Here is a 12,500-nt window from a genome sequence, read left to right on the forward strand (position 1 = left end):
CCTACCAAAATGAACTATTTCACACTTATCTGGGTTGAATTCCATCTGCCACTTCTCAGCCCAGTTTTGCATCCTGTTAATGTCCCACCGTAACCTCTGACAGCCCTCCACACTATCCACAACACCTCCAACCTTTGTGTCATCAGCAAATTTACAAACCCATCCCTCCACTTCTTCATCCAGGTCATTTATGAAAATCACGAAGAGAAGGGGTTCCAGAACAGATCCCTGAGGCACAGCATTGATGACCAACCTCCATGCAGAATATGACCCATCTGCTACCACACTTTGCCTTCTGTAGGCAAGCCAATTCTGGATCCACAAAGCAATGTCCCCATGGATCCCATGCCTCCTTACTTTCTCAATAAGCCTTGCATGGGGTACCTTGTCAAATGCCTTGCTGAAATCCATGTATACTACAATCAAAGCTGATCTGTAGGTGTGAATTTGGTACAGATTTTACATTCTCAGTTGATGAGATTGCCGGTAAAATTATGTTTTGAATACAGAGTGGTGGTTATTGTTATGTATTATTATTTTTATTAGGCATCTGTTAGTCTTGTGAGACCATGGATTTGTGCCTTGGAAGATTTCCAGGGTGCAGGCCTGGGCAAGGTTATATGGAAGACGGGCAGTTGCCCAAGCTGCAAATCTCCCCTCCCCACGCCACCGATGTTGTCCAAGGGAAGGGCGCTAAGGCCGATACATCTTGGCATCAGTGTCGTCGCAGAGCAATGTGTGGTTAAGTGCCTTGCTCAAGGACACAACACGCTGCCTCAGCTGAGGCTTGAACTAGTGACCTTCAGATCACTAGACTGAAGCCTTGGCCATGTGCCAACAAGGTGGTTATAGTAAGACTTAATTAAATAACAGACTAGGTCCTGATTATAGAATAAAATGATTATTCACAGGTCTAACAGTAAATCCAGTTTTCTATTACAACAATAGGTGCACACAATAATATAATTTATGAAGTTCCTGAAATTTGTCACTGCTGCTTCCATATCTCTGCTTCTAGGCTTTGTCTGCAGTTCCCACATTAACACAATCCACGTCCCTATTTACTAACTGTTAGCTTTCACTTTTCTTTCCACTACAACACTGGCACTGGGAGTAATCCAGTGATTACAATGTATCTGAGAGCTTTGTCACTAGCCTTATTCCTGTTTCAGTATAATCTGTCCTTTAGCTTCATCCCTTACTCCCATCTCGTTTCCACGTGATTAGCATCAACATGGATACAAGCCTCTAACTGTTAACTCTTCAAATCCCTCAGAATTTTCTCTATCCTTCATCAGGGAACATATTTATGACCCCAGAACTGTCTGACTGCCACAACAGCAAATATTTTCCCCTATTATAACTGCTTTCCTGAACTTCCTTCTGTCTCTCTGTACTACCAAGTGTCATAGACTTGGTTCTTGCTGTGCTTCCCAAAGGCACCATCTTCCTCAAATATATTCAGAATAGTTTAAAATATGGAGAGAGATAAGAACATAGATCATAAGATATAGGAGCAGATTTTAGCCACTTGGCCCATCGCGTCTGCTCTGCCATTCAATCATGGCTGATCCTTTTTCTCCCCTCCTCAACCCCTATTCCCCAGCCTTCTCCCTGTAATCTTTGCTACCGTGTCCAATCAAGAGCCTATTAATCTCTGCCTTAAATACACACAACAACCTGGCCTCCACAGCTGCCTGTGGTGACAAATTCACCACCCTCTGGCTAAAGAAATTTTGCCGCATCTCTGTTTTAAATGGACGCCCCTCTATCCTGAGGCTGTGCCCTCTTGTCCTAGACTCCCCCACCATGGGAAACATCCTTTCCACATCTACTCTGTCCAGGCCTTTCAACATTCAAAATGTTTCAATGAGATCCCCCCCCCCACCAATCCTTCTAAATTCCAGTAAATACAGACCCAGAGCCATCAAACGTTCCTCGTATAATAAGCCTTTCATTCCCAGAATCATTCTTGTGAGCTGCCAGCACATCTTTTCTTAGTTGAGGAATCCAAGACTGTTCACCATACTCAAGGTGAGGCCTTACCAGTGCCTTATAAAGCCTCACATTCACATCCCTGCCCTTGTATTCTAGACCTCTTGAAATGAATGCCAACATTGCATTTGCCTTCCTCACTACCAACTCGGTCTGCAAGTTAACTTTAGGGTGTTCTGCACAAGGACTCCCAAGTCTCTTTGCATTTCACATTTATGGATTTTCTCCCTATTTAGAAAATATTCCGCACATTTATTTCTACAACCAAGGTGCAGCACCATGCATTTTCCAACATTGTATTTCGTTAACGCAAGGAAATCTGCAGATGCTGGAATTTCAAGCAACACACATCAAAGTTGCTGGTGAACGCAGCAGGCCAGGCAGCATCTCTAGGAAGAGGTATAGTCGACATTTCGGGCCGAGACCCTTTGTCAGGACTACCTGAAAGAAGAGCTAGTAAGAGATTTGAAAGTGGAAGGGGGAGGGGGCCCGAAATGTCGACTATACCTCTTCCTAGAGATGCTGCCTGGCCTGCTGCGTTCACCAGCAACTTTTATTGTATTTCATTTGCCACTTTCTTGCCCGTTCTCCTAATCTGTCTATGTCCTTCTGCATCCTACTTATTTCCTCAACACTGTCTGCCCTCCACCAATTTTCATACCATCTGCAAACTTGGTAACAAAGCCATCTATTCCATTACCTAAATCCCTGATATACAGCACAAAATGAAATGGTCCCAACACCGACCCCTGCAGAACAGCACTAATCAGAGATAGCCAACCTTTTTATTCCCACTTGCTGCCTCCTACCAATCAGCCAATGCACTAACCATGTTAGTAACTTTCCTGTAACTTGGGAGATTTTTTACATGACCTGTCCAGTCATACCTATTTGTCTATGATCCTTATTCCCACCCTGCCCACACACTCTTAATCTGCAAAGTGACACCTTGTGGTACTCCCTATGAAAGAAGCTCTCACCACATAGATGCGCTGGACTGTGAACAGCTGCTGCACTCCATTGAAAGACTTCTCCATTGGTCAATGTGCCCAGCTACTGTGCAACTCCATGAGGTGTGAAGCATCCTAGAGTCTTCACATGTGATGAGCATTCCTTTGTCATGGCTGAGGTGGTCTGGCATCTTTCAGTTAACCTATTTAAATAAATCTACCAAAAATAAATCAATAACCTTCCTAATCTGGACAAAAATGTTTGTATATTATACATCAATAGATTTGTGCAACATCACTATAGATGCTCAGCCCTAAACCCTTTTCTCTTGTAGATCCATTCTCAGGCCTTCCTTCACTTCCCATCTCTCTGTGTAAAAACATTTTACTTCATGAACTAGGAAATTTCTCCCTGAGTCACTGTCTGCCTCCATTCAAAGTGCCTTTTGATAGTTTGCCTGGTATTATGAGGGAAGGTGTCAACCGTGCCAACTAATTTTGACCATAGTTACAACTGCACCCCACAGAATATGTAGATGTTGCCAACTTCCTTTGAGATAACCAAGCAACGATGCCAACTTCCTCTGGTATAGCCAAGTAATTATTTTTATCACTCTCCCTCGTGTAACAACACTTCAGCACAATTCAGCACTGGCACAACAAGCTTTATTGTTTTCATGGTTTGATGGAATTTTCCTACAAACTGTCATTTTTAATTTATAGGATAGTTTTATGTCATGCAGTAAATGAAGTGAATCATGGGAAATATTCTCTAGCGATATCTGAAGAGTAGCAATGATAGTGTGTGATTATGAAAAGGTATCAATGAGACCACAAGCCCATATTCCACATTTATCTTTATTTTTAATCTCTGCAGCAGCATATTTATTTGTCAATAACTACCTCTTCTGCATGATTAGAGCCCCATCTTCAGTGGGGGTAGAAAGTACAACGCTCCATGATGCACATCCTCACAGCCAAAAGTCTGGTCATCCATGTTTGCTCTGTAACGAAGGGTCTGCACCTGGATCAGATTCTATAAGGGCACTAAATACCTCAGCAAATGTCCAAGCCTTAAGAAAGGAGTGGGGATTAAGATAGAAAGGGACAGAATATTATCTGTACAATGCAATAAAATATAAACTCTTTCTTTCTTTCTTTCTCAGCTCAAGATTTATGAGGATGATTTTAAAAGGGAAAGGTCTGATAAACAAATTCTTCAGCGCCTGCTAAAGAGTAAATCGGAAAGTAAGGAGCCAGTTCTCATCCACCGGTGCAACAACACACATCAGAAATCTGGAGAAATCAAGAGAATACAGTGCAGCAAGCACTGCATTGAACGGCACCCGAATTGTTCAAACCATCATAAGTGTAAAGGTGCAGAAATCCATGCATTGCCTTACTCGATAGACTACCATTAAAGTAGAGCTTTGGAAGAAGGTTGGAGTGAAAGGAGTGTTATTAGTGTCCTTGAAAACCTGCTACATTCATGCCCTTATTTATAAATGAGGCAAGTAAAACCAAGGCCATTAAATATTCTGCACAAATTATTCTTGTGTTTGAATTTCATGCCCTCTGGATTTAGAACAACCTCTTTAAAATGAATACATTAACATGTCTGTATAAAATTCCATTATGTGTCAGATTATTAATGGGTTCATTTAATGATGTAGTTAAGATGATATACTGACATCTGTGTTAGTTTTTCAACAGTAGCATGGTGATTAGTACCTTTTACCTATGAATTAGAAAGTAGCTGGTTCAAATCAAATGCAAGGCTGGAGCACAATTCTCTAGGTCGATGCTATAATCCAATATTGATGAATCATCCAAATTATTGCTCATTCTATCTCACCACCTAGTCTGACCACAGAGGAAGATGTTGGGCAGGACAGAACCATAGAACCATAGAAACTACAGCACAGAAACAGGCCCTTTCGCCCTTCTTAGCTGTGCAGAACCATTTTCTGCCTAGTCCCACTGACCTGCACACGGACCATATCCCTCCATACACCTCCCATCCATGTATCTGTCCAGGAGAACTTATCAGGAGTATATGGTCCACCTGAGCACGATGTCTGTTTAAACTACTCCTCCAAAAATGGTCATTTTTAAGTTTGCATATTCCTGCATAACCACAAAGAGGAAAGAAAGATAACCATTTTTCATTTATAAAGTAGCTCTTGACCTTGAGACTGATTGCATAACAATAGATGCTAATTGTATTGGTAACCTGCTCAACCTCCTTCTCACCATCACAGTAACCTTCCACAGGGTTCCCAGGTGGAGCTGAGGTTACGACCGTCAATGAAGGCACCAACCTCTGGTTACATGAGCATGATTGCAGATGATGTTACCTGCAGTTATCATCAGACATTTCTTTATTATGTGAGAAGCATATACATTCAAACTAGTTACTGATGTTTTGGATAGTCCAATCCAGTGCCTTATTTCTGACTCGTCAGCCACCAATTCATTAAGTCCAAAATTAAAGAACTGTTTTTCAAGTTCTGCACATACTGAGTAACAGAGTTCTGTCCTAGATAAGGCTTACCCATCAGGATAACTAAAAATGAATGGATTATTTGATAATTACTTCATTGAAGTTTGTGGAGACTTGCTGTGAGTGAATCTCCTGCATTCTTTCGATCTAGGAGGCTGAAAATTTCTATAAGCTGTAAATGCATTTTTTAATTTAATCTGTGAGGAATTGCACCTTATGTTGCTAATACTGTACTTTATCTTGACCATTCATATTTACACATTTCATTTATTTACTGTATAATTTTATATTTGTGGAGGTGTATCAAACAAAATAGGATACACCTATATTGTGTCGTTTGTAGCAAACTCTTTAACTTGGTAACCTTTTGTGCATAAGGTTATTGGCTGATAAAGCATAGAAACTTTGCTGAGCAATTAATATTGAGTGGTTTCAATTGTTATGTTCAATAACATATTATTGAATGACTAGATTATATTCAGAGTAAGGTTTGTAACTTGTATCTAATATGACTCCATTAGGAGTTAATAATATATTTTTTTTCTTCCAGGTAATAATTTAAGAACTTTGTTAGCTTATACTGGGAGAGTTAGTATCGGTATGAGAGGGGAAAAAAAACTGAAGGACTTTAATCTGGTATTTCTAGAATAATTTTTTAATCAAAAAAAGATTAATCTTAACACCGGTATCTGTAATATTCAGAATTCATTGCAATTCCAGTAATAGTTTTAGTTGGGGGTGGGTGGGGGAACTATAAGCTTGATCTTTTTCTGATATGTAAATTCAGACTTTAGGGTGTGATCATTATACTATTTGTGAAGTGCAAGGCACTCCAGATAGTTATTTTAACATTTCTGTGTTACGCATCTGTCACGTCGAAATTTCAGAAGAAATAAAATAAGCTTACTGTGAAATAATTTTGTGATCAAAGAAGTACTTGCATCTGTTAAAAGGGCACGATTTGTGAAATCAGCTTAGATAAGCATAGTACTTGGCATAGAAGATTTGGGCTGGGTAACTATAAGTCTATAAATCTATGAATCTGATGTATGGAGATAAAGTATTATATATAAAGGTTCACTTCGACTGCATCCTGTCACTGTTTTCGGAAAGGGAGCAGTGTCACTATTTGATATAATGGCAAATAAAATGTATTTTTTTTACTTTGCCAACATAAGTTACAGAATTGACATTGTTATGATCATTTAATACGAAGCAGTGACAGATATCTTTATTTCGAGGAATTATTGCCCATCAGTTTACACATATTTTGTGCAACTTGTTTGTTGAGGTGTAAAACCTGTCTGATTTTTCTTTTCCCTATTTTACAGCCCAGGCACCTAAAACATCATAAAGTATTAATGTCTGTTTGCACTGTCAGCCCGCGCAGAGACAAAATCTCTCATGATAATTTTGTAACAAGTGAAATTGGTGCCTTTTTATTCAATGTGCTGGCAGAAACCTAAACATCTTTGGAAACCATTTCCATGCCTAAGCAACCCCGGTGGCACTGGTTAACTACTGCCACAGCTGTGTAAATACACACCATATTTGCGTTGTGTGCCAGTGGTGGGGGAGAATTGCAGGTAACATTCTTAATGTAAAATGGTGTCCTTTATATTTTGCAATGCTTGCATTTACAAGATGTATCATGTAAATATGTTCTTGTGCTTGTTTAAAATTTCTGTTTTACTGAAGTTACCAATTAATAACTAATACATTTCATAACCTAATGTGAAATAAAAATGCCACGTGATTATAGCCACATTGTAGTATCATTCTTTTTTTTGGTTTCCTGTAATTTCCTTCCTTCCAGTTTTAGCCAGAAGCACTTTCCAATGTTGTGAGATTTCAGGACTATCTTCTTACTTCCCAATACTTAATTTAAGTAAGTTATTTTTTCCTGTGTGAGGGCAGAGTTTACAATTTGAGTCTTGTTTCCCATTGCTTCCTGATGCAAATATTTCTCACATATTCCACTGGAAGACACGGGACAGTGTTGTAAGCCAGAGCTTGGGCCAACATTGCATTTTGGCTGGTAGTAGTTAACCAGAACGGTTGTGAACTCCTTATCCAAATAAAAATAAAATTAAAAAAAAAGAAAATATTGTTGTAGATGACAGAACGCAGTAAAGCGTGGGAGGTGTTTAACACATGCAGTACAATGTACCTTTGCAGGTTTAGTTTGTCATTATAAAAGCAAAAGGAATGCTGGCCTTTGTACCCCTACCCCCTTGAAAATCAAAGCACTTGCTACAAGTTTTACAGTGCCTTGAATATGTATTCAGCCCCCACAAATATTTTCACATTTTGCTGTCTCATTTTCTAAATTTAAGAGATATTGAAGTAATTTGAGCTAATCGAGAAAATGTTCTGCATCATTTCAAATCAAAAGAAAAATTCCAAAACCTGTCAATAATTTATTAAAAATTAAAAACCAAAAAAGTGAGGCTGAAGAAGTATTCATCCCCTTTGCAATTACTACACTAACTTTCCTCAGGTGCAATATACATGTATTAACCTTATCAACTCACCCAAGTTGTTGATGCAGAAAACTGGAGATCCCCTGTTTTCAATGGGTTCATAAGAATAAATGCCCCCTCTCTCAGTAAGGTCTAACAGTATGGTTGATTTTCAATAGACTAAACAAAAATGAAGAACATTCAAGACAAGTGAGGGAAATGATAAAAGAGAAGCACAAATCTGGGGAAGGGTACCAGACCATCTCAAAGGCACTGAACATACCTCAGAGCTCAGTGCAGTCGACTGTGAAAAGGTGGAAAAAATATGAAACCACAGCCATACTGCCTAGGTCAGGTCATCCCTTTGTACTTAGTCGCTGGAGAAGAATGGCACTTGTAAGAGAGGCAACTGTGTCACCAATGGTCACACTCAGTGAGCTGCAAAAGTCTTTGTTTGCAACTGGAGTAGAGGTTCATGGCTCCAGAATCACTAAAGCTTTGCAGAAAAAGGGTATTTATGGAAGAGTGGCAAGGAAGAAGCCCTAACTGAAAACACATACCCTTGCCCATAAAGACTTTGAAAAGTGTCACTTCAAAGACGCTGTAAAGCTGTAGAAGAGGTCTTGTGGTCGGAAGAGACTTAATTGGAACCTTTTGGCCTCAGTGCTAACTTGTACATGTGGTGTAAATTTAATACAGTGTAATAACCAGGTAGCACCATCCCTACTGTAAAGTATGGTGGAGGTAGCATCATGCTATGGGGATACTTTTCAGCAGTAGGGACTGTAATCTGGTCAGGATTGATGGAAAAATGGATGAATGCTGCTAAGTATGAAGAGATCCTCGATAAAAACCTGCTAGCCTCCGTCAGAAAGCTTAAACTGGGGAGGAAGTTAGTCTTTCAGCAGGACAATGACACAAAGCACACTGCCAAGGCAACCAGCGAGTAGCAAAAAATTGAAAGCTTTGAGTGGCTCAGTCTGACTCCTGACCCTAACCCGGCCAAATACCTCTAGCAAGATGTTAATATTGCCGTCCACTGCTGCTCCCCAACTAATATGGCACACCTTAGCAATTTCGCAAGGAGGAATGGGCAAATCTTACTCCATCACATTGTGCAAAGCTAACTGAGACTTATCCAAAGAGACTACTGGCTGTAATAGCTGCAAGAGGTGGTTCAACTGAGTCCTGAGCGAAGGAGGATGAATACTTTCGAACCGCTGGCATTTCAGGTTTTGAATCTTTAGTTTATCATGCTTTACAATTCTCCCTGATTTTGGGGCTTGACTGTAAAAGAAAAAGAGCCAGTGGTGCACAAATAATAATTCTCAGTTAAATTGAGCAAAATCCCTGGTTGTAATACTCATTTTTGAGAACAAAGGTTTGGGGGCTGAATACGTTTACAAGGCACTGCAAATGGATATTGGATCTCCCAAAGCTGAAGGGTATTCGCTTCACAGTATGTGATTTTTCTACGTTTGTACTCAACCAGCCTTTCCACCACCGAGAGATCAGCCTGTTAGGCAGGCCTGGCTTCCAGTTAGCTGGCAAAGACTGCAGAGCAGGCAGATCTGAGTAAATTGGTTCATTATTGTCATATGAACTACGGTACATGTAGCAATAATGAATCAGCTTGCTCAGACCTTGTTTGCATATAGTCTATACAGATACATTTATTACAATGAGGCATTGAGGTAGTACAAGGTAAAACAATCACAGAATCCAGAATAAAGTGTGACAGCTACAGAGAAAGAGCAGATCAGGTAGTAAGGTGCATGGTCACAACAGGGTCAATTGTGATGTCAAGAGTCCACAGGGAACCACTCCATAGTCTAATACTGTAATAGTGGGATGGAAATTATCTTTGAGCCTGCTGGTACATGCTTTCAGGCTTTTCTATTGTTTCTTTAATGGAAGGAGGGAGAAGACAGGATATCCAGGGCATGTAGAGTTTTTGATTATGCTGGTTGCTTTACTGAGGCAGTAAGAAGAGTAGAGAGAGTTAATGGAGGGAGGATGGTTTCCACGATATGCCGAGCTGTGTCCATTGCTCTTTGTAGTTTCTTGCAGTCATGGGCAGAGCAGCTGGGATGCCATGGAGCATGATCCAAGATACTAATCCATAAAGCCCAAGTAGGGATTTAATTCGCAGGAGATTTGGCACCCTTTTCACTGAGAAGGCTCTTTCTCCTGGGGCGGTGCAGATATGGTGGTGCAGTTTTGAGGGAAACACAGAAGTGTTCCTGGCCCAGTGGTTGTGATGTCACTTCCCTTGTTCTCATCTTGCCTCAATACAGGGGCTTCTTCATGCTTGGTAAACCCAAAGAGGCCACTATCAAAAATCATGCAGCTTCACCAAAACTTTAGAAGGCTGCTCACTACTTGCCACCAAGAAGTTTGGAAGTGAATGCATTGGAGATGTATTACGGTCATGTGGAAGAATTTTCCAGCAGTTCAACATCTAAATTATTCAAATCTACTTGATTTAGGGAGTAAAACTGACACCAAAGCATTCTGAGTTTAAAGGTTGTAGGTTCAAGGTATTTACACCAAACAGCAAGAGCAACTGTCCACTGGCAGATGGAAAGACAATCACTTTACTCCAGCTAACAATTTCTCATGAGACATCAAAGGCCATTTTTCCTCTCCAATTAAACCAAAAGGTTCAATGGGACTATTTTGAAGAAGAGAAAGAGTGATCTCAATATGCTGGCCAAATTATCCGCTTCTTGCAAATTTTACACTTTAGGTTGTATGTTGATGTACCACAAGATGGTGCTATGCTGCATAACTTTGAGCGACAACAAAATGACGAGAAACACTGCATAGCACAGATAATGGAGTAGTACATCAAGGATAATGCACACACACACACACACACACACACACACACACACAGCATATCATATACTGTAAGTACTACATACACCAGCCTGTACTATTATAAAAGAAAGAAATTGATAACATCAGCAGGCTTGAGACTGGAGAAACAGTTATTTGATATGTGATCAACACACATCAAAGTTGCTGGTGAACGCAGCAGGCCAGGCAGCATCTCTAGGAAGAAGTACAGTCAACGTTTCAGGCCGAGACCCTTCGTCGACTGTACCTCTTCCTAGAGATGCTGCCTGGCCTGCTCCGTTCACCAGCAACTTTGATGTGTGTTGCTTGAATTTCCAGCATCTGCAGAATTCCTCGTGTTTGCGTTATTTGATATGTCGCGGCCTCAGGTATTTCTGAACGGATGTAACAACAACAACCTTTCACTCAATGTTGATAAAACCAAGGAACTAATTGTAGACTTCAGGAAAGGGAAACCAGACATCCACGAGCCAGTAATCATTGGAGGATCAGAGGTGGAGAGGGTCAGTAACCTTAAATTCCTTGGTGTCACTATCTCAGAGGTCCTGTCCTGCCACATCATATAAATAATTGCAAAGAAAGCATGACAGTGCCACTACTTCCTGAGGAGCCTGCAGAGGTTCAGTAAACCTTGGCAAACTTCTATAGATGTGCGGTGGAAAGTGTATTGATTGGCTGCATTACGGCCTGGTATGGCAGCACCAGTGCCTCTGAATGAAGAATCCTTCAAAAGATGGTGGATTTGGCCCAGTACATCGCAGGTAAAACCCTCCCAACCACTGAGCATATCTATATGAAACTTTGCTGTAGAAAAGCAGCATCCATCATCAAAGATTCTCACCACCCAGGTTGTGCTCTTTTCTCGCTGTTGTCATCAAGTAAAAGGTAGAAGTGCCTCAGGACTCGTACCACCAGGTTCAAGAACGGTTCAACCATCAGGCTCTTGAATGAAAGAGGATAACTACACTCATTCTATTCCTGGTGTTCCCTTGACCAATGATCTCACTTTAAGCTCTATTTGTCTTGCTATTTCATGCTCTCATTATTTAATTGCTATTCATTCATATTTGCATTTGCACAGTTTGTTGTTCATTGATCCTGTTTACAGTTACTGTTCTATAGATTTCCTAAGTATGCCTGCAGGAAGAAGAGTCCCAAGGTTGTAAGTGGTGACATATATGTACTCTGTTGATAAATGTTATTTGAACTTTGAACTCTCAGAGTTTGTAGACAATGGATTCATGTCAATTTAAACAGGTGTTTGTACAGAGGCTAAAAAGCAGATGCTAATATGTTCATGATTAGGATGTGGTGTAATAAGATTTCTCAGATGAATTACACAGTCCTGTACATGACATAACATTTTTAAACAGCTCGTTAGTTTAGTTTTCTAAATAATTGGCTAAATTTTCCTAGATCAGGGCACTTTTCTACACATGGTGCAAGTTTCCCACTTTTCATGGGCTATTTAGAATTGATTTCATTTTGCTGAGGATGCAAATCAATACTGGAACATTGAATGTCCAGGAAAATTCAAGCACACAGTGATTGACAGGAAATTACAGAAAAATGAAGAAGAAAGAGGATGAGTTATAAGAGCTTATTCAGCAAATTTGTATAAAAGAGAAAAATAAAATTGGGTGTAGAATGTGAAGTCATGAGAAGGAATAACAGAAGAGAAAAAATATGCAAAAGAGGCAGTATAGAAAACCACGACAATAGATAAAA

At 40.1% G+C, this 12,500-nt stretch overlaps 1 protein-coding gene across 2 annotated transcripts in view; it reads left to right on the forward strand.

Moving 5' to 3' along the window:
* si:ch211-153b23.7 (TNFAIP3-interacting protein 1) overlaps positions 1-7,197 on the forward strand; it is a 39,563-nt gene extending 32,366 nt beyond the window's left edge. For both annotated transcript variants that reach the window (XM_063061383.1, XM_063061384.1), the window contains one exon: positions 4,112-7,197. In XM_063061383.1, coding sequence (XP_062917453.1) covers positions 4,112-4,366 — 255 coding nt within the window. In that variant the 3' untranslated portion in view covers positions 4,367-7,197. The remainder of the gene's footprint in view (positions 1-4,111) is intronic.
* The last annotated feature ends 5,303 nt before the right edge of the window (positions 7,198-12,500 follow it).

This window comes from Mobula hypostoma, chromosome 10 (assembly GCF_963921235.1).
Source record: "Mobula hypostoma chromosome 10, sMobHyp1.1, whole genome shotgun sequence".
NCBI classification, from domain to species: Eukaryota; Metazoa; Chordata; class Chondrichthyes; order Myliobatiformes; family Myliobatidae; genus Mobula; species Mobula hypostoma.